We start from the raw sequence: 27,078 nt of genomic DNA on the forward strand, positions 1-27,078 counted from the left end.
TACAGTTGATGGCCATGTTCCTTATTGCTGTGACATAGTAATCAGTTGGCTATTGCCTACCCTATTTCATCTGAAAATGTTAACTTTTGTAGCAACATAATTATCACAATTTAGAAGCATACCAATAAATAATTAGGATCAGCAGCTGGAGCTCCTTTGATCATCTCATTATAAACTTGAATTTCCTGAGGTACTGCATAATGTGGTAAGCTCCTTTTCCTTTGCAAGACTGACGTTACACCCCTTCGTTGATGTCAGAAAAATACTATTTAGAAAGTTATTTCCTCCATTCTATAGACGGTTCGCCACAATTTGGCCAGAATACTTGAGGGAGGGCTAATTGAGAGATTTGTACTAAACTTATGTTCTTCCTCCATGGAATTGGTCAGAGGATGTACTTGCCCCTAGAAGGAATATTCCCCTGTCCTTATTTCAACAACATGTTACCCAATAATTTTCCAATGATTACAAGACTTCCAAAAATATGTAACATATGGAAAAAAAACAGATGTAAAATTGTAATCGCCCTGCAGAGGACATCCAGTATGGAAGTACCTTGACCATTGGGGGCTCCAATATCACCAGCTGGTGAAAAACAAATATTACCTGCGTACTCACAAAATGTTAATACAAAAATAAATGGCAGCAGGGAATGTTGAGGAAGTCTAACCTGAAATCCTTTGCTCCCTCACAAAGTAGTCAGACATTTAATTCCGAATTTTGAAAATTACTCGAAGACTAAAGAATGCTTCTAGAAAGTGGTTTACTACCAGCACTTGCGAAAAAATTATGAACTTGTGCATTCATGTGTATGCAAAGGTGGTATAATTGACCTAATAAATAAGTGTCTGCTACAGCAGGTTGGACTACTATTACAAATCTCCACAAAAGGTATCCTTCTTGTTTAACTACAAATCATGGACAATCCCCAATGTATATTGAGGTTATGATTAAAATTAAAAAAAGTGTGGGTGTCTATGGAGGTAAAGGTCCTAGAAAGAGTGTAGGACTATTACCGCCATAGACACGCCGCAGTTTTACATTTTTCAGAATGCTTCATATATTTCCTACCTCTCATCCCCTTCGAGACTCTGGATTACATTCCAGAGGTTTTGGTTCAGTGGTTAAAACAGGTAACAGACCGTTCCAGGCCATATGCCAGACTAATTCTTCAGCTTGCTCGGATTATACAAATCACTAGAGGTTCATCACAGAGTCCCGATTGTGTGTGATCCAAAGTGATGCATCAATCTTACAACATGTATATCTCACCACAGGTTACTTACTAGTTGACATAATGGTATTGTTTCCAGTCCACAATCCAAAACACAAGAATATATTTATGAGCCTGGGGAGCACAGCTCCCGCTGCAGTGTCCACCTGTTGCTTTACTTCTCCTCTCTGCCCCCATGTCATGCTAACCCAGAATCGTAAACACCTACTTACTGATGTTCTTTTACAACACACACACTACAGAATGCTTATTATGATGATTGTTAGAGATCCGTGACTGTGAAAAGAGAGATGTTTATTTAATTCTCTACACTACCTTTAAAGTGTTGCAACCACTCACACTGTATTTGTTTTTAAAAAACGTTCAGCATTGTAGCCATATATTGTTTTTGGTCCTTGATAGAATGAGCTATATACGTAGGTCAAGAAGAGTCAACAGTACTCTTCTATAGTGCCTCTAGTTCTAATATGGTAGACCCCTTTATTGTGACTAGTAAGCTAAATATGTGATAATGGCTTTGTTTTTCAGGTGAGAGAAAGATTGCGTGTAGCACTAGAAAGGTGTAGCTTATTGGAAGAAGAACTCGGAGCTACTCATAAAGAAGTAGGTGTCTTTGATTCCTATAGACATTCAGTTAATTTTAATGCATTGATTTCATAGAAGTCGTTATATGTACTTAATTGTACTTAACGTATTTTCCTATTTATGAACTCATTTCCATCCCAGAACATACTCTATACATTTATTTCCATAGAGAACCAATATCCCTGAAAAGTAACATTTTTGCATGTGATTGGCTCTTTTTCCAAATGTATTGCTGTTGGGCATTTCCATACCTCTGGGCAAGGAGTATCACTTTCTATCGTTGATCTTCTTCCACACTCATTGTAAGCTACAATGTGAACTCGCCCCCCCCATTCCATGTACTGACACCACTTTGGCTCTACACCTCCTAAGTTAAAACCCTCAACATAATATGAAAGCATGAAAGAATTACATTCTTATAATGCACAATACAGCCACCCATGGGATTTTTGGCACTAGAATCTGTAATAGAAAAAGGAAGTCTAACTGATTTTATAAGGTTGTCGCTATGTTACACTTGAGAGCATGAATCTAGCACAACTATAAGTTGCAGACCTTTAAAAGTGTATTAGACATATGATACAAAGCATCATTTCTATTTTTTTGTGATAGACGGTTGTGTTTCTTGTAGCCCCTCTTGTTTGTTTAGTGTACCTAATCCTATGAGGTTCAAATGATTTAAAAGCGTACACTCTAAGTGTTCTAAAAGCATTTGCACTTCCATACATGCATATAATCGATTGCAAAGCTGTTGTAGCTCTTTCTTCTTCTTTTATCAATTTTAAGATGAGGTTATGAATTAATATTCCTTGTAGTGCACTAGAGCATTTTTATTTATTTATTTATTTAACGATTTATAAAGCGCCTGGTGACCCGGAGGCATCCCCGCGCTGTAAAAGACTTGTGATGACCAAGGGGGGAGAGGAGGTCCTATTTGGGAAAAAGGAAAGATTTCAGTTCTTTGCGGAACCGAAGGTGGCAGGGTTCCAGGCGCAAGCAGCGTGGAAGCGAGTTCCAGCCAGAGGACGCCTTTACTGCGAAGCGTCGACCACCAGTGCGCACCGTCCTGAATCTCGGGACGTTGGCCAGACGCTCATTGTCAGAGCGTAGGAGTCTGGGAGCCTTATAGGGAGTGATCATGTCTCTCAGGATCGAAGGGCCTAGGCCGTTGAGGAGTTTGTGGGCGGTACACATAGCCTTAAATTCAATCCTCTGTCGGATCGGAAGCCAGTGTAGGGCCTTGAGTGCTGGTCTGGCAGAGGCTCTAGTGGGAAGACTCATTTGGAGCCGGGCAGCCGCATTTTGAGCGCGCTGGAGTTTTGCCAGAGTGGATTCGGGGCTCCTAAATAGACGGCGTTGCTATAGTCCAGACGAGCACGGATCAAGCCTTGGACAAGGAGTTTCCTCGATAGGGGAGGGAGTAGCGGGAGGATCTTTCGGATAGAGCGCATGAGTCCGAAACAGGTACCTACTGTTTTGGCTGCCTGGGTCTTCATGGATAGATCAGGTTCAAGCCAGACTCCCAAAGTCTTAATTTCCTTCTTCGGGGTGGGCACCTCGCCAAAAACATCAGGCCAGACCGATGGAGGAATAGTAACCCATTTCTTGCCCATAAGCATGACTTCCGTTTTAGATCAGTTGAGCTTAAGAGATGAATCGCACATCCAGTGGTGGATTTCCTGGAGGCAGTTCAACAGATTGTCTGGGCGGTGGTCAAGATGTGAGAGTGAGACGACCAATTGCGTGTCGTCCGCATAACTCACTATCTTGATCCCGAATGGGGCTACTACATCCTCCAGGGGGGCCATATAGGCGTTAAACAAAGTGGGGCTTAGCGAAGACCCTTGGGGGACTCCGCTAGAGAGAGGGAGTGAGGCTGAGCGGGAATTGCCGTCCCAGACCTGGAACGAGCGACCCGATAGAAAGGACTCTTATCGAGGCAAGCGCAGTACCCCCGAGACCTGCCCTGGCCAGCCGGTGGAGCAGGACACGGTGGTTCACCGTGTCAAAGGCTGCACTAAGGTCCAGGAGGATCACTGCCACTGACCCTCCTGAATCCAAGATGCACCTTGCCTCCTCGATGACCGCGAGGAGGGCGGTGTCCGTGCCGTGGCCAGGGCGAAACCCTGTTTGGGACTGACGCAGAAGGTTGTTGGATTCGAGGAACAGGGACAGTTGGGCATTGACCAGTTTTTCGGCCATTTTGCTAATGCCCGGGAGGAGCGAGATCGGCCTGTAGTTTGCCAGATCGGAGGGGTCCAGTTGAGGTTTTTTAAGGAGGGCTTTGACTACTGCACCCTTCCAGCTCGGAGGGACAGAGCCTTGGGACAGCGAGATGTTAATCAGCTCCGTGATAGGGGGTACGATGGCCGAGGCCACTGTTTTCAGGAATCTCATAGGGGCGGGGTCGCAGGGAGATCCGCTTTTCATCTTGGCCAGAGTCTTTCCCACCTCGTCCAGGGATACAGCCCTAAACGCGGTCAACTGTGGATGGGAGATGTTTCCAGTGTGGGCGACAGACACATCAGTGTTGCTGTGGGTTGGCTGACTGGGAGGTGGGAGAGAGGCCAAGATACGGTAGATTTTGGAATCAAAGTAAGTTGCCAGTTCATCGCTTCTGCCCAGAGGGGAGCTGTTGGAGGAGGGGGGTGTTGGTATTTTCAGAAGCTCTTTGGCGATAAGGTACGACTCTCTCGCCGAATTAGTGGCATTTTTTATTCTAGCATCGTAATATGAGGCTTTAGTGAGTTTCAGGGTGGATTTATAGGTTCTCACTGACTTACGGTAGGCGTCCTTACTGGAGTGGAGCCAGTCCTTTCTCCAAAGTCGCTCCGCTTTTTTGCATTCTTTGCGGGGGATTCTAAGCTCCGGGCTGAACCAGGGGGCTGATCCTGCCTTTCCGTTATCATGATCGCTATTTTTATCTCGTTTTTTTATTATGCCTGTAATAGATTGTGGTGTATTGTATGTATTTATGGAATGTTACTTCGGAAATAATAAATTTGTATGAAAAAAGAATAAGAAGTGATCTTTGTAAAAAAGGTGAGTAAGGTTTGAGAGCTTTTCTAAACAGTTAAGATTATTTTGTCTTCCAAATGAGAGTGGAAGAGCAATTCGCCAGTATTGGGGTATCTTTCATAGATTCACATGCATGAATCATTCCCCGTCGTCGTAGTGGGAGTTCCACCGTACATAAAAAAGCAATTTATCCATAGTATAACTATAGCATAGCTAAAAGATCCATAAGAAGTATTATAACCTAGAAATCAATAGGAAAAAAACTGTCACTTTAATAACTTGTCCAAGGCATTAGATATAGTCCAAACTGCAGCCAATCAGCCGACAGCACCCTCTAGAACCTTCTCTCTAGAGGCTCAGACTTTCAGATTTTCTACCTCACGTTGTGTGAAGGGAGTCTCCTTGAGCTTTGCTCAGTACTTCACCTCTTTCTACAGGAATTCTTCACAACATCTTCACTATAATGTCTGCTACAAAGAGATCACTCTTCAGACACTGTTAGTCTTGTGGGAAACTTCAGCTTTATTCCGAGGACCCACACAAAAAGTGTATCTACGGCCTCCACCCTGACCATCAGGTGAGATTTTGTAAAATATGTAGGACGTTTCCTCAAAAGACCTTAAGAGACAGAGGGGCGTCTTCTTCTGTTGCTGCAGAAGCTCAAGACAGTTGCCCTTAAGAAAAGGGCTGGTGAGGCGGAGATAGCATCTCCCAAGGCTAAGGTGCGGTAGAAACACCACACTTCTAAGCATGAAGACCAGCCTTCCTCATCAGAACGGGCTCCTGCTATTCCTAAGGGTCAGTCTCCAACCTCTACGCCTCCGAGATCTGAGTCTCAAGCGTCTAAGTCTCGGCCTGAGTGACTTTTGCCTCAGAAAATTAGCATCTCGTCGATTCCTCCTACAACGAAGTCCTCCGTTGTCAGAACTATGATGACGACTTCCACCTTCTCTTCTCCTCAACCTGCAATGATGATGTTGTTGGTGTCTTCGCCGTCGATACTGTTGACGGTGAGGCAAAAAAGAAGCATTCATCGACAAGACTGTGGACGGCCTCCAAGGATCAGCCTGCCTCGTCGACGGCTGCCTCCACTACTGCCTCGTCGACAGTTACATTGTCAACGCCACTGAAACCTTTGCAGACAGAGCTTCAACTATGTATCTTACCGACAGCTGCAGCTTCGTCTGCGTAATCTATGGCTTCATCTCCAAGTTTGATGCCTCTTGTCCCTTTGTAGCCTTCACAGCTCTTGTGCCACCTTCAGAACAGAAGAATGTCCCCTTGCTTCAGCGTAGACAGTCTACCATGGACCTTTTATTACCTTTCAAGCATCTCCTAATCATCCAGGGCAACTGTTTGGTAATGGGGCTGATGAGGAGGATGATTCAGAGGAGGATGATCGGTTTCGGGCTGCTCGTAGTCCTTGTGAGCTTCTCATCACGTGCCAGGATATAGAGGATGACCAAGAGAATGACTATTACTCCGAGCCTAATATTCAACCACCGATTGAAAATCAGACTGCACAAATGCTCATGTCACTCATTTCTGATTTGCAACATATGCTTGATGACGACTACTACCGCCGTTTAACTCCCTCGGAGCCAGCTTAATCGGTTCCTCAGACGCCTATTCCTCCGCCTTCATCGATCATTGGGCCGCCCCCTCCAGTTTCTCTGGTCGCATCAGGATCTCACAACATGGAGAGCACACACATACAACTGACGAAGACCGAGAAGAAGGAGAGTTAGATGATAGATCCCAACTTACCGAGTGGGATAATTATCAGATCCAGACTTCGTCGCCTACCACTCCAACTCCTGCTGACTCTCCACCTGTTGATATAGATGGATTTCATGTTCTCATGGACAGAGCGGCCAGGAGATTCGTTCTCCCTTTGTTCACCAATGTCAAAGACTGTTTACTATATGATTTCAAAGATCAAGCACAGAAACCGGTAAGGGCTATACCGATAATAGACTACATCTGGCAGGAGGGTTTGTAGGTCATGAAGACCCCTGCCTCCATTCATGCAGTCTTGCCATGCCTGGATAAGAAATACAAGGCCCCGGACAATTCACCAGTCTGTCTTATTGGTCAACCCAAGCCAGACTCGGTTGTTTCTCATGCGGCACAACGTTGTGCCAGGAATACCTCGTCTCCATTGTCAGCTCCTGCTGATTGAGAGGGCAGACACCTTGATTCCATTGGGAAGAATTTTTCCACCATGACGACAACTACTGTCTGGGTGACTAATTCTCTTTCTATCCTAGGCCGCTATGACAGGTCAATGAGGTCGGACATTTCCCCCTATATCGACATGTTGCCTGAGGCCTCTAAGCTGGAAGCTCTAAAGAGGAAGAACAGGTCTCTGCCCAAATCATTGGCTGTGCAGTGGACATCTCTTCCCCGGGTTTCCGCCAACTGGCAGGGGCGGCAGTCCGACTGCAGGGCTGGTTAAATGCTACTTTTTTTCGGCAGGGAGTGCAGACAAAAATGATCAATATGCCTTATGATGGCGAATCGTTTTTCGGGCAGCACTCCAGGCGATTAAAAAGATACCGAAACCCCACGTGCTCTTGGCACTCTACAATTTAATAAGCAGCCTTTTCATGGTGCAAGGGGTCGTGGTTCCTCCTATTCTTTTCGAGGAGACTACAATCAATACCGGTAGTACCAATCCTATCAGGTCAACAGCGTTACTACTCCTCCCAAAAACAGCAGTATTTTCGTCAACCGCCTGCTGCCTCTTGTAAACAGTACAGACGAAAATCCTCCTAAAGGGGCAGAGATCAAAAAAGCAGTGACAGCTGCCACCTGCCAACCACTCTACCCATCAACCCAACCAAGGTTGGAGGGCGAATCTCACATTTCTTCTCAAACTGGTCTGCCATAACTACAGATCGATGGGTTTTGGACATAGTGTCCAGAGGACACACTCTAGAATTTGTAAAATGTCCCCCAAATTCTCCTCCCAGAGGTCCTCCTGCCCATCTTAAGGAACTTTTATGCCAAATCAAGGTCATGTTAAAGAAAGGATCGATCGAAGTGGTACCAAATTTACAAAGGGGTGCAGGCTTCTATTCAAGATTCTTCCTCAACAAGAAATAATCTGGGGAGTTACCCCTCATTCTGGACCTTCGTTCCCTCAACACATTTCTCAAGAAATAAACCTTTCAGATGTTGTCTCTCCAAGAAGTGCTTCAATTACTGTCTCGAGGGCATTACATGACTGCACTGGACCTTCAAGATGCCTATTTTCATGTCCCTAACCTACCCAGACACAGGTAATTCCTGCTCTTCAGAGTGGCTGGCAAAGACGTCCAATTCAAGGTCCTTCCCTTTGGTCTCCGCTCTGTGCCTTGAGTGTTCACCAGGGTCTTGGCACTGGTGGAAGTAAACCTTCCTCAAGCTGTGTCCAAATATTTCCCTATCTCGACGACTGCCTTATAAAGGCGCAGTCTTACACAATAGCAACCAGACACACTCTAACATGCCGGTCTTTGTTTCAGTCGCTTAGCCTTTCCATAAATCTGGAGAAGTCGCACTTCACCCCCTCAAGTGCGGACTTGCTTGGGAGCCATCATAAACACTCAGCAAGCAAGGGCATTTGTATCAAACGAAAGATCACAACAAATTTGCAAACTGGCAGCTCTCCTCCGCACAAGAAAGTCCATTTCTGTTCGACAGTTCAAATCGCTTCTGGGGATGCTGTATTCCTGCAATACCCTAATTCCCAACTGTCGCCTCAAAATGAGACCCTTACAGGAGGAGCTCGACAAACTATCGCAACAGGTCTCGGGGTCCTGCGACGATGTAGTCAACATCACATCTCGAATGCAAAGAGCATTGTTATGGAATCTCATACCAAACGTTTTAGCAGGCCCCTCGTTCACAACATACGCCTTCCTCGAGCGTCGGGGGGCGCATCTTCAGGGCCTCCCAGTCAAGGGAAAATGGGACACAGCAGCAAACTTGGCACATAAACCTCTTGAAGTTACTTGCGATTTTCCTGGTGCTGAAATTCTTTCGCACACTAATTCATGGAGCTACAGTGTTGATTCGGACAACACAACAAGCATGCATTATGTAAACAAACCAGGGGGCACGAGGTACACTTTGCTATCCCTACAAGCTCAGCAAATTTGAGATTGGGCGGTTCAGCATCAAATAACTTTAACAGCAGTTCATGTTCCGGGAGTGTCCAACATTCTAGCGGACTCCCTAAGCAGGTCAGTCTCGTCCAACCACAAGTGGGAACTTCATCAACCAACGCTGGATCACATCTTTCAGCTTTGCGGACGCCACAATCTGGTTTTGTTTGCGACCAAACTGAACCACATATACCCATTCCACACAAGTTCGGTTCCCCAACCAGGGTCTTATGGGAATGCGTTTTTGATGAACTGATTGAAAATGTATGCTTACGCTTTTTCACCGATATCTCAAGTCCCAAGGGTGCTTTCGAAAATGCAGAGAGAACCCTGCCTCATTATTCTCTTAGCCCCCAGGTGGCCTTACCAGATCTGGTTTACAGAGCTACTCCTTCTGTCTGAGTGCGATCCAAATTGTCCTACGTCCAATTCCAGATCTTCTTAATACGAACGAAGGACAGGTCTGCCATCCGGATGCAACATCTCTGCGATTGACAGCCTGGTGCCTGAACACTGAGTTTGCCAACTTAGTTATCCCTTCAGACTGCAGGGAGGTCCTTGCTATCGCTAGAGCACCCTCCACTATCAAAACCTACAAACTTAAGTGGAAACTGTTTTGTCTTTGGTGTGAAGCTTCAAATGTTCACCCTGTACATTCTACGCCAGAGCAACTTTTGCCTTTTTTCATACAATTCGCAAAATCTGGGCTCTCACTCTACCCTTAAGTTTTTTCTGGCCGCAATTTCCAGATTCCATCAGGATGGTTCCAACTCTTTATCCTTCAAGAATAATCCAACAGTTAGCTTATTTCAAATGTTTCTGCCAATTCGACATCCGCCTCCACCATGGCATCTGAACATTGTGTTGGCACAACTCATGAAGTTCCCATTTGAGCCCATTCATAAGGCTGATCTCAAATTCAACTCTTGGAAGACTTCATTGCTTTTTGCCCTTACTTCTGCTTGACGAGTCGGCGCCATACCGGCTTTTACTATTAAACCGCCTTTTCTACAATTCACAAAAGACTCTGTGGTGCTCTGCACTAACCCAGCCTTTATCCCTAAAGTACCTTCTGATTTTCACTTAAATGAGCCGGTTATCTAAAATACTTTTTTCCCTATTCCACAGTCGCCAGCGGAAAAGACTTAACATTTTATACACCTTTTAACATCTAAAGAGTGTAATCTGCAAAAAACAGCCAGTGTCCGTAAATCTGATCAACTTTTTATAGCCTACGGCAGGATGCGTAAAGGACATCCAGTAACTGAACAAACTATTGCACGTTGGATATCTAGTACAATTTTTTTTTGTCATCAGCAAGCGGGCAAGACACTTAAAACCACGGTCAAAGCACATTCTACTAAAGCAGTCTCCTCTTCTGCTGCTCTCTTTGTTGGTGTGCCTCTTCACCAGATTTGTAGAGCTGCAACGTGGCCCAGAAGACACACCTTTACCAAGCACTACTAGCTAGATTCTGCTGACAATGCTGACACCGCGATAGGGCAAGCAGTGCTACGTAATCTTTTTAAGTAAGGTGAACCTCTATTTTCTTCCCTCCTCCTGCTCAGAATGTATATTTATGTGTGTGTATATATCTATATATGTGTGTGTGCGTATATATATTTATATATATTCTATCAAACAATTCAGGTTGCTCCCTGAGGAGAAAGCCCTCCGGTGGATAAACTTTTCCCTCTTTGAAGGTGCAGCGAGCAGAGTAGTAAACATGATGTCCAGCCAGACTTGTTTCGGGCAGGACGCCCTTGTTCACAGGCAAGCAGGGAGTCGGCAATCAAATCTGCAGTCACATGCTTTATTTATTCAAAAAATGCCCCACCCCCAACAGGCCCCTTGGCATTTTGGTAATTGTAGTACTGCATTATAAAAACCCAAGTGGGTTTCACTGTCGCTTCCATATTGTGCTAAAATAAAGTCCTCAGTGGGTTGGCATTCAAGTCCCCTAATGTGCTCGTTGCCCATACCGTAGCCTTCAAAGGAACATACCACAAGTCCTCAGAACCATGATGTCATGGTCCGTGGATCCGCTTCTCGCAGTCTGTGTGAGAATTTTCCAGGTGAAAATGCAAGTAAACATACTGTGAAGGACTGTGACATCTTAGCCCACCCACTGTGGTTTTAATGAGCATTTTATCAAGCAACACATGGATCCCACTGAGGTAATACTATGCAGACACTACAAGTACCAAGATGCCCGGATGCGGGCTTATTTTGAAAATAAGAATGGTGATTGCAATATCCGTGTGTGAATGCTTTGCGTGCCATTGAACAAGGGTGTGCAGCCAGAAACACGTTTTGCAAGAAGTTGGGGCAACGAGGTGCCGCCCTTCTGGTTATACTCACCATTGTGAGGCGCAACTCAGGTGTTAAGGCTTTTTCCACAAAGGGCAAACTTTGATGATAGATTTTTAGCGGCCTGTCTGTTTGCGGAAATTGCCCGCCGCAGATAAGCGGATCTAGAGCCCATGATGTTGGTGACTTGAGACTTGTTAGGTCCCGTGGGTGAGAATGCAAGTAAACATACTGTGAAGAATTGTGACATCGTAGCCCACCCACTGTGGTATTAATGAGCATTTTATCAAGCAACACATAGAGCCCACTGAGGTATTACTATGCAGACACTACAAGTAACAAGATGCCTGGATGCGGGGCTTATTGTGAAAAAAAAATGGTGATTGCAATATCCGTGTGTGAAAGCTTTGCGTGCTAGTGAACAAGGGCGTGCAGCCCGAAACGCGTTTGACAAGAAGTTGGGGCAATGATGTGCCGCCCTTCCGGTTATACTTCACCATTGAGAGGCGCAACTCACGTGTGAAGACTTTTTCCATCAAATTGCAAACTCTGATGTTGGGTGGATGGATGTGTATGTATGTATGTATCTATGTATGTATCTAGTTTGCAATGCACAATTCTTGAATTACAGCGAGCTACTCTGATTCAAGCATGCCCCAATACTGGAGAAAAATAAAAGTTACTTACCTGTAAACTGTGGTTCTCCAGTATTGTAATCTTTCATACTTTCACATACGACTCACCCACCTCCCCTCAAATCTGAGAGTCTGAGCCTCTGGGGAGTAGGTTCTAGAGGGTGCTGTTGCCTGATTGGCTGGAGTTTGGACTATATCTAATGGCTTGGGCAAGTTATAAAAGTGACAGGTTTTTTTCCTATTGATTTCTGTTACAAAACTTCCTATGGATCTTTTAGCTATGCTATTGTTATACTATGGATATATTGCTATGTTATGTACCGTGGGACTCCCACTTTGACGGCGGGTAATGATTCAAGCATGTGAATCTATGAAAGATACCAATACTGGAGAACCACAGTTTACAGGTAAGTAACTTATGTTCTTCCAGAAGGTGAGTACTACCATTGAAAAAGCTTTACTACCCAGTATAGCTCTGGAAAAGCTAAGTTCTAGTCAGCAAAGATGACTTACTAGACCTGAGTTTATGCAAGTAACACCTCCAGGAAAATGGATGGACCTTATTCATAAAAACATTGTGACAATAGCATGTTACATGAAGGTCTCTACTCAACTCGGAGCCAGTGAAGGATTAGTATTCCTTCAGAGGCTTTATCCTACTTCCTTACATTGTATACTTGCTATAGCTCCATGTTTTGGATCCTTTTCAGCCTTCATATAGAAACGTAAACATCCCAAATAAGGGGTGTTAAGTTGGTCCACCCTGGTACTGGTTGCCACATTCTTCATTGAGTTGTCGGATGAATAGAGATAAAAGGCATTATGTTCTTAAATTTTCCTTTGGAAAACAGCGCATTAATCTGAGTATCTAGAGAAAGATCATTATCAAACCAGAATCCTACACTTTGTCTTATATGGGCTCCGCATTCTAATTGGAGGGCAAAATAATGGCGATCAGGGATTAGTATGATATAGCAATATTACTTCCGTTTTTTACCGTTGAGTCTCAAGAAATTAGCATTTATCATTTACAGGGTGGTTGTCATGCACACTGTCAATGCTTCTTGGATCTCCAGAGTGTTTTATTGAGTCTACAACTAAGCTGAGTGTCCCCTAGATAAGCAACCACTCTGCATCCATAATATTAGCTATTTTACTGTCTTGGCTCATTCAAAGTGTTTTTCCTTCCTTTCGTACTAGTCACTTAAGTTAGTAAGCTGTAAGATTGATAATTATGGACGCTTTGTCTCGGTCCTCAAATCTCTTGTTGTTTCATTATTTCTGTGTAGGGTGCTGCTATTACAAATTAATTCCCTAAACAATTCTTGGGAATAGTATCACAGGTGATATTCGCAGAAGCCTTCTTAATCTGAATTATAGGGATGGGTTGGCCTGGATATACTGCTGTTGTTGCTGTTTGGATATGCCAATTAGCAGACACATTTATTGCTACTGATTACCTGTTTAGGATGCAATAGAACTATGTCAATTTAATATTTTCTCATTTCTGCCACCTTTATATTTAGTTTTTAGTTGATGATTACAAGGGAGCAGAACAACCAAAAGTAGATATAGGGGAAATGATGAACCATGTGGCAAATCAGAGCGTGGTAAAGATTTGGATTGAAATGTGGGAAGAATTAAAGACTACTTTGCTTCCTTCCCTGATGGAAGTAGTCAATCTCAAACTGCACCTAACATACCTGCTCCTCAATCCTTACGGATGCTGTTGATGGGTCACATGGGTGAGGCAGGTGGTAATGCCAAGAGCCAGATCCAGTATAAATCATTTAACATAACCCATTGTAGGTTTTATTCGTATACATGCCCTGTAGCCCATTTGGCTAATATTAGAGTATGCTGCTTTTCAAGCTAGTCCGCAAGTAATAAACATCTTGTTAATCTTGAATACTGCAGGTTAAAGGGGAATGGTCATATAATTAGCCTTGACTGCAGGGTCAAGTTTGGGCTTTTTCAAAAAGGTCTTCACAACCTTTTCTTTGCATATCTGTGCGAAGAAACTAGAAGAGAAAGATGAATTAAGGATAGATGTGATTACAGGAATAGTGGCCAATAGATCAATTTCTAGAATTTCACTGGACAAATAACATCAGGGGCCCCAGATTAATTTTTTTTTAAAAAAAGGTGCCTGGAAACTTTTGTTTTATAAGATTCTGATAAGGAGCTCACAGACTTTATTAGAAGATGAAGAATTAAGTCTAGCAAATCACACAGGGTGAGGATGACTAATCACACTTGTGGCCCTATTTTGAGTCTGGGGCTAGGTTACTCGGTCACAAACGCTTACACCTCATATAGACATGGTTTAGTTTTTGTGTCGATGGAACCCCCGTTGTCTGTCAATCGAAAACATACTCCATTTGCCAAAAGGAGTAGAGACCATTGGAGGAAGGACATTAAACTGCATGTCCTATTTAGAGTGGACGTGCAATTCTTTTTTGTTTTCTAATTGTCCGTCTGTCACCACCAGGAAAAACCTAGTGATGCAGGACAGAAAACAAATTACACAGTCTGGGAAAATTCATGCTTTGAGAGCTTGTTTCGGAATACAGAACCTTTTGAAAAAGTTGGGTGAATTGCCATAAAAACAGAATAACTATACAAGAGGTGGACCCAGTAAGCCTCTGAATGTAGGTCTATTACAGATTTAATTTCACAAAGATTCTCCCATGAAGGTAACAAAACTGATTTTTTTTTTTACAACAAATTATTTAGTAAGGGGTTGAAGTATCCCCTTCAACAGATTGCGTAGTGACTTACAATACACCACTTAACCAAAACGCTATATTTTGAAGAATTTTAAGACCATGTTATATATGGGTGTTACATGCGATGAGATCCTGCAGTGCTAGTGAAAGTGAGATAACAAAGTAATGTACAAGATATATTACATCAATAGGAGCCTGTGAACTATTATTTTCAAACTTAGTCGAAAGGGGGCGATTTGTCAACTTTTTATTTTGTCTTTTAACAGTCTGCATCAAGCTTATAATTTAATTGTTGAATTTACGAACCGTATACTGTTTCAAACCGGGTACTCCCCATGACAGCAAGGAAGAGAAACACGCTCAAAAATCTCTTAATGTCTTAATGGTGAGCAGAGATACTCGTACAGGTCCTTTGTCATGGTAGGTATGCCAAACGGGAGCCATCTGCTCTACTTGTTTCCGGATCAATGGACTTCGAAAATACACTGCACTCAAGCTTGTAATTAATGAAGCTGCAGCTACGCAATCTCTTAAGTGGGTAGGAGGGAAATTCTTGAACCCCTTACTGATTCATCCTTTTTTCCATTCTGAGGGGCCTACCTAGAAGATGCACAGTGAAGATAGTGGAGAATAGTTTCAAATATTTGGAAATCCACATTTCTTCAGACTCTGAAGAGTTCATGACCCTAAATCTTCTAGAACCCCTAAAGAGACTACGTAGAGACACCAAACATTAGCAGTCCTTACCATTCACACTGCTGGGATGAGCGGCGCTTTTCTAAATGATGGCACTTACCCGATTTTTTTAAACATTTTTTATGCTCTGCATAATTCCCTGTACCTAGTCCTCCCCGCCCCCATTATACTTCCGAGCAATGGAGGCAGAAGTGACAAAACTCCTCTGGAGTGGGAAACTGGCACGGGTAGCCATGGCCTAACTAGTTAGAACTTGGTATGATGGAGGCATTACACTCCCAAATATATAAACTTACTATTGGGTGTCCCAATTGACCGTACTAAACCAGTGGCTCCATGTCTCTCATACTGACCCAGCCTATCGCCTACAAGTGCTGTATAACACTAAACCGAAAATGGCTCTATTAGGAATGACAAAGCATATGATTAATCTTTGGGACACACTGCTTAAAAAACTGAGATGGAATAATAAGATCATGCAAGCAACTCCCCTCTGGGACATAAACAAGCTAGGCACACTACGCTATAGCAAAGGGTTTGAGCAAGGGGGCATCATAGGCAAATCGAAGGTGGGAGATCTTTGGGCCAAGGGGAAAGTAATTCTGTTTACCCAACTTCAAGACCAATACGAGATGGCACCTACGGAAAGGTTTCGCTATCTTCAGATCAAGTACACACTAGAGGCTGTCTTCCCACCTGACACTGTCCTCCCTGGAGCTTCCCCATTAGAAGTTAGGCTCCTGACAGAACAAGTGTACAAAAAAGCCATATCGTTCACGTATTGCAAAATTATCAATATTCATCCTGACCCCATACAGTCTCTTCTGTAGAAATGGTAGAAAGTTGTGGGAGTGTTCGACGAGATTGATTGGCAAGAGGCATTAGAATTCCAGAGGGAGGTAACAATCTCCTCTAAACTGTGCCTAATACCGCTAAAAGTGCTCCATAGGTTCTAATACACTAGGGTAACACTATGCAAAATAGGAAAGACTATCAACATTGCCTACGGCAGTGTGGAGCAGTAGGTACATTTTTTCACACTTTGTTGAAATGTCCAGCAATAGCGGCATATTGGGAGGCTGTTATATCCACAGTAACAAGAGTAAGTGGGGCCCCAGTACCAACATAACCTAGGCGATGTCTATTAAATACATGGGAAGCAACAGACCTAAATACCGCAGCACAAACCTGGGCGACACTGGGTATTACAATAGCTAAGAGGAACATTGCCAGACAATGGGGGGCACTAAACGCTCCCTCTGCAAAAGACCAGAGCAGTGATATGGATATGGCTATGGTGGGTGAAAGGGCAGTATACATAGAGTATGCCCCAAAAAATGGGAACGACTCTGGGGAAAGTGGAATACTTTCAGAGGTGGCATATGTACCATACTTACTGTGGAGTCATCACTGGAGAATAGTTGGCGAACCACAAAGCGGCGAATGTTGCTGACTTGTGAATGAACTCATGGACTCAAAAATACTCAGTTAATGTAACGAAATACTGTAATGAGCATATGTACTTGGTTACGGCCTCAATGATGACTCAAGATAATAATGTAAGTTAAGTACCAAATAAAGAGTTAAAAAAAAATATTTTTGCCCCCATTTGGCAGTATCATTCTGTAATTCTATATCTGAACAAAAAGCAGCCATCCACCAAACGTTTTGTACATTGAATGGAATTGATGTCTGTGGGTCTTTACATTGTACAGAGATGACTGCTGGGCCAGTAGTCATCCCTTAATTTGACCAGTTGCAATCTGTCTACTGTCCTCTGCCACCCTGACAAATGAAGGATTGTCCATCAAACCATAAATCAGGCCCTTGATATTTTCCTGAATGTTCTCTTTTTTTCACTAAGTAAGATTAGCACACAGGGAGTGGAAATCGTGTATTTCATACAATCTATGCTGGAGAGTTTTAAGACAACCAGGAATAAAGCCTTTGTGGTGTTGGGGGCAAAGCAAATGCATTAGGAAAGAGGTTTTGGCATCAGAGAGACCTAGTTTGTAGAGTAAGTAGGGCCCAAAGATGGTGCACTCTCAGAGTAGGGTCCGTGTCACGCCAACTCTGCTTGCCGAATCTTTAGTCTCTGCTCCTAATTTGATTAATAATAATCATGAATTAGCAGTAGTACAAGATGGTACCATTATTTCATCAAAGAGGACACGCAGATCAAAAGCCTTTGAGAGACAGGTTCTTAATTTGGCATTTTACAGACTGTCTGGGTTCACTGAGGGAGTGGAACCAACCCCTTGTTGACTAAATCAACAAAAATAATGGAGACATAATTTGATATTGTGCAGCAAGCTACCGTCACCTCGTCTATGGTGGTCTCTTGAAGACCATCCAATGACACATTTTGATATGATTTGTATACTAAAGCAGCCACTTCCCAGTCCTCTTTTTCCTATTTTGATAAAGAATATATCACTATTGAGGACGACTATTGTAACATCCAGACAGAGGCGTAAGCTAGGTCTCTGTAAGAAAGACTATATTTGAAGTGGTATCCGAAATTAACAAGAATATTCCATAGCCAAACAAAATGTGTATTGAATATTTACAAGAACTGTTGTAGAATGGGAAACATCATTTACTACGAAGGAATTACCCCGCATAACGTTTACCACGCGTCACTCACCACGAAAAGGTCTTTTCCACGCGTATGCTTTCAACGTCCGTCTTTACCACGCGAGTGGTATTCCTTCGTGTCGTTCTGCCTGTACGATCTGCGTGGGCTTGGGGGGGGGGGGCTGGGGGGGCTAGGGGGAGTTGGGGGGGGGGGGGGCTAGGGGGGGTTGGGGGGGTCTCCCCCCCCCAAAAAAAACAAGCGGATAACAATAAATAAATAAGAAAACTTAAAAAACGAACAAGGAAATAGCCTCACCAACAAGGAGACGTGTACGTCATAATTGAAGTCCTTTCACAGTTTTGATAGACGTGTTTTGACGCTTGTTTCCGTGGTCGGTGGAAGAAAGGGCTGATGGGGAAAGACGTACAGGGGTCAGATAAGAATCTAAACTTTATTAATTAAGGTATTATTTAAGCGCTTTATGAAAAAAATAAAAATAAAATGTAAGGGAATCTGTTGTTTTTAATTGTTTAAAACATCGATCTTTTCCTTCGTACTGCATGTAGCCTATCAGCATCGTTATGTAAATTTAAATGAGACGTGAGATGTTTCGTAACGTTCATTTTGCGGAGTAAAAACATGCGTTGTCAAATGCTGCGTGGTGAAGACACATGCGAACTAAAGTTCGCGTGGTAATGCCATGCGTGGAACTTGTCTTCGTGGAAAAATCATATATTCTTGTAGAATGCGTCTGTTAGGAAATATTTCAGCAGTCACTTCAGGAGGTAGATTGAGTGTTAGACAGAAAACCCCCACTATTTCTTATGGTGTAGTTTAGAGTATGCATAGAGGTAGAAACTCTGGCCTAAGCCCAGTCATTAGATTGCATTAGCCTGAATGCAAATAGTTAAAGAAGGTGTAGTGTTGAAATCGGAATATCAAGAAGAATTAGCAAGCTCTGTTTCATAACCAATAACAAAGGCCCTTGTTGCCTGCAGATAACCCACTTAAAGAGCAGGACGTGTTGAAGTGGCTTTCTTTATAGGTCTGGAATTCCACTCTGTGTGACTGCTGCATGTGGTATTAGCCTAACAGTAACTACAGGGGTTATTTTCGCACAGTACCTCTACTGCTTGTAACCCAATATAGCTGTACTCCTTTTGTCACTGTTTCAATAAAACGATAAAAGTCTGAGTGGACCCTCTGAGATTCGAACCTCTAACTTAAGATCAAATACCAGTTACAACAGTGAATACTTCTGTACAGTAAGTCACCAGACCTAGCTAAACAAGCATTGGCATAGCCAATCGGTCTCGCCTTTGCGACCTTTTAACTGTTTAGCCATGCAACAGTTAATGTTGTTGCACCACGGATATTGTGCTGCATAACTAAATACTTATGAGGTCCCAAAGGCGAGACCTATTGGCTATGCAAATGCTTATTTTAATCAGAAGAAAACAAGAGGGGGCTGGCAGCAGCACTATGTGTGTGGGTGTACACAGCATGTCCTTTACTTAACTAAATACGTGCACAGTCATTGTATGTTAACAGCGCGTGTGTATAGGGCCTAAAAAAATGAACAGGCATTGTATGATAACAGCGCGTGTGTTTAGGCACACAAAAAAAACATGTCCCACATGCAAAATACAAAGCGACTCCGCACCTACCCCAAAAATAATTCTGACAACCCCGTCCCTCTTTGCAGGCGCTAACACTACGGTCCTTTCGTGGTAACAGTGTTTAAAGGAGAAAAGCTTAAAAACATTGCTAAGCGCCCCGGCACACACCACCCTAAATTAAGCTCCTTGCACGTAGTAATATTACATCTCAAATTTGACTACGACCCAACAGACTAGACTGATACACTGCAAAACGGCATAAAACTGTTAAAGAAAATTGAATTACGGAAAAATAGCCAGTGTTTACCACTAGCTTAAGGTTGTTATAAAAAGTGCTTTAAGTTGTATGGTAAGATATGATATGGGATATTGTAACGAAGCGTATGAGGAACAAGCAAATAACGGACGGTTGAAAATAAATGGTAGGAAAGGAGTAGTTGGGGCGATGTGTTCAGGCTGCCTGCTGTTTATTCTGCGTCGCTGGTCTGATCCCTGTGAAGCTTCGTGACAACGACTTGTTAATTTATGTTAGTATGAGCGCCTGAGGCCGTGATTACATTTGTGGTAAAGTGTGGCTTTAGGTGAACTAAAGTTTATTTCAAATGGGGGAAGTGTGCTAAGTATGCCTGCCGGAACTGTAAACGAGCGGGCTTGTAAAAGGCAATTTTAAAGGCAGGATGCCTAATATAATTATAAACCTAATTAGCTATTTATAATTTTTAAAATAGAAAAGGAGGCCAAACAAACCGGTCTACAATGTTTCTAGAAAAAAAGTTGAAAAAAAATGTTAAGCATTCCGGCAGACCCTGCTCTAATTTAGGCTTTTTGCTTGTGTTAATATTATGATGATGATGATAGGGGAATTTATACCGCGCAACTTAGCCCAAGGGCATCAAGGCGCACAAACTAAACATATCGTCTCAAATTCACCGAGTACATATCTAAGAATACGCCTGACAGAAAAACCAAGTTTTCAATTCTTTGCGAAAACGCGCCAGAGAGGGTAATCCCACCAATTCAGGCGGGAGAGAGTTCCAAAGCTTAGGAACTGCGGTGACAAAGGCTTTCCCTCCCCATCTTGCTTTGGCAAATCTAGGGACTAATAGGAGATTTTTAGAAGATGACCGGAGGGTCCTGCAGGGAGAATAGGGATGAAGGAGGGACCTAATACTCTCTGAACCAGAGCCATAAACAGCCCCATGAGCAAGGCAAAGAAGCTTAAATGTGATCCTGGACTCGACAGGGAGCCAATGAAGAGATTTCCTGGCCTGGGTTGCAGAAGAGAGCCTAGGAAGATTGAGCACCATCCTGCCCGCAGCATTCTGCACCATCTGTAAGCGATGGACAAGGCTCTTATTCATGCCCACATACAGAGTGTTACAGTAGTCCTGCCTCGAGGAGACCAGAGCTACTGTAGCCTGTTTTCGGGCATCCGGAGAGAGGTAGGATGCGATCTTTCTGAGGATCCTGATGATACCACAACAGGTGGAGACCGTCCTGCTGACCTGACGGTCAAAGGAGAGAGAAGTATCAATCAGGACCCCCAGATTCTTGGCGGAATGTGAGGGAGTAGGACATTCACCAAGGGAGTCCGGCCACCAGTCATTAGACCAGATGTCTTGGCAGCCCTCAAAGATTAAGACCTCCGTCTTCTCCCCGTTGAGTTTTTAGAAAATTTCGTATCATCCACTGGGAGACTGCCTCCATGCAGGTTCTGAAGTTGAGGGCAGATTCACTCACGGACTGTGTGAGGGATACCATGATTTGGGTGTCGTCGGCATACGACAACACCTCAAAACCATACGACCGCACTACCCTGGCAAGTGGGCGACATATATATTAAAAAGGGTAGGACTTATGGAAGATCCCTGGGGCACCCCGCACTGCACTGGTTTGGGGGGGACAAAAAATTACCCAGCTTCACTCTTTGTTCCCTCTGACGTAAGAAGACTAAGGGCTGAGCCTCCAACTCCTATCTCCCTGAGCCTGGCAACCAGGACCAGGGGAGACAGGGTGTCGAAGGCTGCCGTGAGGTCGAGTAGGACCAGAAGAGTAATCTGGCCCCTATCGACCCACGAGCGGATATTGTTGACGACCACCGTGAGGGCAGATTCTGTACTATGGGCCCTACGAAAGCCATGCTGCGAAATGTCCAGCAGGCCTGAATTATCCAGGAAGGTGGTAAGGTGGTGATTAAGATGGGCCTCAAGAATCTTGGCGGGGGCCGGAAGCAGGGAAATCGGCTGAAAGTTTTTCAGTACCCCGGGATCAAGAGAGGCCTTCTTCAAGAGAGGCTTGACAACTGCCTGTTTCCAGGCGAGGGGAAAGGTTCCCTCCGTAATTGCCAGGTTCATCACCTCAAGAAGAGGGGGAATAACCACCTCCCTACAGGCCTTCAGGATTTTAAGCGGACAAGGGTCCAGAGGGGAGCCTGATTTGATGTTGTCAAGTAGGCGGTTAATCTCATCGAGGGTGAGAAGCGGAAAGACAGACAGACTCGGCCCAGGTTCCGAAGCCTGGAGCCCTGCTACGAGAGCAGGAGGGTGGAGAAGGAGCAGACTAGGCTCAGGTACAGGAGCTAGAGGCACTGCTGCGAGGGGGAAAGGGGACAGGGATCCAGCTGATGATTAACATGTTCTAGAGCATTATAAATGTCGGCAATTTTAGTGTGGAAGAAAGTGGAAATTTTGTCACAGAGCTCCTGTGCAATAGGATAGATAGTCTTGGGGGCAGAGAGGGAGTCCATGATCTTAAAGAGATCTTTAGAGGATTTCAAGGAGGTGGCGAGATTAACATAGAAGGACTTTTTTTCCTCAATAACCGCTAATTTATATTCTTTTAAGAGATGTTTGTTGTATCTTCTCAGTAGGGTCGAGATTACCACGCCAGAGCCTCTCTTGTCTTCTGCATCCCTGTCTCAATTGTCTGAGTTTGAGAGAACCATGGCGCAGAAGGGCTCTTTCTAGCTGAGTAATGCTGTTTAGCGGGAGCTAAAGTGTCTACAGCCTCCGTGATGTTAGAGAACTCCCCTACCGCATAGTTAGTATCCTTATTTAAGGAGGCACCAAGTTTAGACAGAAATGGGGCTAGGGCTTCATTATAGATCTCCCTGAGATTTCTTTTAAGTCACCATTTTTTGGAGTCCGATTGAGCAGGGGCTGTGCTGTGTATTATAAGCTCAATGGGCACAGCCAAATGATCTGACCAGGCCAGAGGGATCGGGCTACCTGTCTTCAATCTGGAGTCATTCGAAAACACCCCATCCAACGTATGGCCTGCTGAGTGAGTCGGACTATCCACGAGTTGGGTCATGCCACATGCATCCATGGTTTCTACCAGGACCTAATTTAAGTAAAACGGAACAGTTTTGCACAGTACATTGCAAAATAGGTAAAAAACAGTTTTAAAAAAAATAATAATAATTACGGGGGAGTAGGCAGTGTTAAGCATCGGCTTATTATTATGCCCCAGCAGGTGATGAGATGTAAGGCCCCCTGAACAAGATAATTACGGCCCTGGTAGAAGCTTTCTGTTGGATTGAAGCAGTTCAATGTAAAAGGGTGGCGGGAATGGGAAAAAACAAAGAATAAAGGAAAATTAGAGTTTTTTTATATTAAACAAAATAGAGAGTGATAGTGAGAAACCTCTACGCAGCCTCTGCTCTGTTAGCGAGTTATCAAGTGAGAAGTATACATCTTCATGCCTAAGTACCTTGAAAATAAAACCCCTTTTCTGCCTACAATGTTTAAAGGAAAAAAGCTTAAAAGCAGTGCTAAATGTCCAGGCACACACCACCCTAAATTTCCGTTTTATATAGCACAAGCATGGTCACAGGGGTTTAGAGCATTTTACAAGAAGTCTGGTTGTAACAGTTGAAAAGAACAACCATGTTAGTAAAAACAGTGACTAGAGTTAAAACATATAGGTTCTTTGCCCAAGCATCTATCTGGTGGGAAGGCATTCAGCCTTTGTCAAGTGTATTTCAAAGAGGTAGATCTTGAGACATTAGACTGCTGGGCACATTACGTACGAGTGACTGTACAGTCACAATATTATATACTGCACACCTTATTGTAAAAAAAAATGAGGTATACCGGGCACTTGCAATACAGCTATTCGTAAAGATGCATAAAACAGTGTTTCCAAAACACATCGCACGTATAAATGGTCATCATCCTAATTAAACATACCTAGCCAAAGACTTACGTATCCGTCTTGGAAAGAGGGTTATTTCTAAAACATTCTCTACGCAATGTTCATCTTTAGCATCTGCTAGTATATTTTCATGTTGCACACAATCTCACTTTGTGGCACAACAAATCGCGTTATTCAAATAAACAGTTTTGTTGTAGAATACCATTGAGGATTTCTATTCACATGTTAATTCGCGTGTCTGCTGGCTTGGTCAGCTGTCAGATATTACCAGTGGCCCGTGATCACATTTCTCAAATACCAAAACCCTCTGAACCATGTAAATGGCGTTCACTGGTTCAAACGCCGAATTCAAAGAACATAACTTAATTGTTAACTGGGTGTGGTGAAATCGCTCCCATGAAATAAGGGCGATAAACGTTGCGTTAAATAATACAAGAAATGCTAAATATTCATGTATTAAATGGTGAATAGAAAAAAAATCAACAAAGGGAGGTAAAGTGACGTAAGCGTCCCGGCATACATCACCCTAAATTAAGCTCCTTACATGTAGTAATATTACGTGCAAATACGACCCAACAGATTGGACTACTGCACCGCAAAACGGCATAAAACTGGTAAACAAAATCTAATTACGGAGAAATAGCCAGTGTTTACCACTAGCTTAAGGTTGTTCTAAAAAGTGCTTTACGTTGTGTGGAAAGATATCGTATGGGATATTGTAAGGAAGCGTATGAGGAACAAATAACGGACGGTAAAAAGAAAATGGTCGGAAAGAAGTAGTTGGGGAGATGTGTTGTGGCTGCCTGCTGTTTGTTCTGCTTCGCTGGTCTGGTCCCTATGAAGCTTCGTGACAACGACTTGTTAATTTGTTAGTATGAGTGCCTGAGGCGCCGTTTCCTGCAGTTGCACTCCGCATTTCTACTATCTGCATGGCCCCACAGTGGGTCGAAATCGGGATGTCGTTTTAAGTTCTGGGATTTGTGTTGTTCAGCGTCAATATGGCCAGCTGACCTTCAATTTGGCCGTGGAACGTCCAAGAGTACTTTATCTTGACTGTGTCCGGGAAAGTCCAGGGTATTGTTTAGAAACAAATTATATTGGGTAGTGGCCAGCTAGCTGAAGTTATCGATCGCCGCTGAGAATTATTTGTGTATGGATGTTTGTGCTTTTTTGCCTTGGTGTTCGGCTGTGCACTTTTCGGCTTTGGTGGCTGTTCAGTTTGAAGACATCTTTGCTGCTCTTGTGGTTTTAATACAGTGATAGGAGTGTCTGGTTGCGGTACCTTTAAATCTTCTGTATGACTAAAGTGCGGACTGGTGAGAGAAAATGGATTTGATGCTTAACTAGAGGACTTGGAGCTGTGTTGTGTGCATGATGGCACTTGTGGGTGTGCCCAATCTGCACGACTGCTGTAGGGTGACGTAAGACTAGAACTGGAAGTAGGTCTGCCCTTGGGCCAAAAACACTTATTCAGCTATGTGGCTTGGGCCGGGGACTGCGCATTCACGGCAGCAGCTGTGAATCTGCTCGAAAAGGCGCACCAAAGGCCGTAGATTGTCCACGGAAATGCACATTCTTTCGCAAGATCAGTGCTCCCAGCAGAGGCAAGTTGTGGTTTCTTGCAGCTGATGAGGAGCCCTCCTTAGAAATATGTAAGACTAGTGAGACACATGATCACATGAACAATACTGGAAAGAGGAAGGACTTCAGCCGCTGCCCACGAAGAACAGCCCGCACAGCTTATTCCAATTCGTAACTTTAGCTCTTACTTAAGAGAAAAGATAGTTCCTGGATATATCCCTCAACTTTTTATCTGTTGGAAGAGAAACAAATAATTCTCATGAGAGTTAATGGCATTTCCGTCACCAGATTTTAAATGTAAACTAAACAAGCATTTGCCGTAAAAGTAACACCGCACGGCCGCGAAATGAAATAAAAAACAAAAAAGAAACACGAGTTGTGCGCACGGGCGCGCACCACTGGAAAAAGTGCTGTGCACGTTGCGCGCCCTTGTGCACGTTCTAGCAAGCTGGTGGCCGGCAAGGTAGCGCTTTTTGTAGCAGCTACTTAATGTCTCGCCAGAGCAGCGCATGCGCTGACTCTAGCGAGACCTAAATGTGCCTAGTCCAAATATTTTAATTATTTTCTTGCTACATTACATGTATCAGTCTGTATTGTTGGTTTTGACAGCACACTCGAAGTGTCACTTAAACTTTATTTGGTACAACTCCCAAGCCTCCCCAGGTGTTCTGCTGTTTGTTTTGTTATTTCTCCACTCAGTGCTGATAAAGTGAAAGGGATGTGGTGATACACTATTAGTGCAATATTTTCTTTTCGCTGAAAATCTTCCTAGTGACATTTTCAGGTTATGCCAGTACTCAAAGGCCCTAGTACGGTATTGGCTGAGAAGTAATTACGACTTCACCACATGGGTAGCACTGTGTACCATCCACTTTCTCTATATAAGACTGAGCCCATCTAATGCTACAAGTACCAGAATGCTTGTGGGCCTGTCAGCTACCCGAATAGGAGAAGTGCCTATATATGCACAAGTATTTGGCCTGAAACATTAATATTACTTTGATATATTGTCTGTGTTTTGGGGGAGTTAGGTAAGCTTGCAAGGAGTCCGTCTACTCCTGTAAAATAGAAGTAGGATTCACCCCCGCCTTTGTGAAATGGGTGCTCACACTTCTGTTCTTTGTGAAATTACTGTCCCAGGGTACATGTAGGCAAACCAGAGATGCCATGAATATAATTTGTGGGCAGGTGTTGTAACTATCTCATCACTGTATTCACAGTGTCCCATTTCTTTTTTTGTTTTTCTTTGACCAGCTCTTCTCACCTATGATCCTTGGGCCGTATAAATTCCTTATTGTTGCTTTAGGGAAATGTACAGATGGCAAAAAACTTTAGTTTGCGTATAGGGATACTTGGCCTTCCCACCTAGAATTTGAGTGTCAGCTTTATGGTAACCAAAGTCTTTCATGTTACTTCTATTCAAATTCTGCAGGAAATAGGAATACCTTGCATATTGATCCTGATGGTATATCTAGCTTCAGTCTGGATCAAGTACCAGCCATCCATCGCCTGTGCCATGTGTTCCACACTTGGGATGAAGCATGGAAACTTCCTTAGACAAGTCTTCATGGTACAGATGTACTGACCAATGAAGTTGGATTAGAATCCTGTTCCGACTTACCATCAGATGGACGTAGTTTATTTTTTTTTGCTTTCCTGTGTTTTTTTCTATTCTGTAGGAGATAGATCAGCATCTGTATGGTAATTGCTTAAAAATGTTTCCTTAAAAACTATTCTTTTGTTGCATTTTAATTTGCATATTAAAGCCACTATTTTCTTCCCAAGTG

At 43.5% G+C, this 27,078-nt stretch overlaps 1 protein-coding gene across 22 annotated transcripts in view; it reads left to right on the forward strand.

Moving 5' to 3' along the window:
- Positions 1-27,078, forward strand: part of PPFIA1 (PPFI scaffold protein A1) — an 807,831-nt gene that overhangs the window by 232,087 nt on the left and 548,666 nt on the right. For all 22 annotated transcript variants that reach the window (XM_078684274.1, XM_078684276.1, XM_078684283.1 and 19 more), the window contains exon 5: positions 1,763-1,837. In XM_078684274.1, coding sequence (XP_078540400.1) covers positions 1,763-1,837 — 75 coding nt within the window. The remainder of the gene's footprint in view (positions 1-1,762; positions 1,838-27,078) is intronic.

The sequence above is a fragment of the Lissotriton helveticus genome, chromosome 3_2 (assembly GCF_964261635.1).
Source record: "Lissotriton helveticus chromosome 3_2, aLisHel1.1, whole genome shotgun sequence".
Taxonomy (NCBI): Eukaryota; Metazoa; Chordata; class Amphibia; order Caudata; family Salamandridae; genus Lissotriton; species Lissotriton helveticus.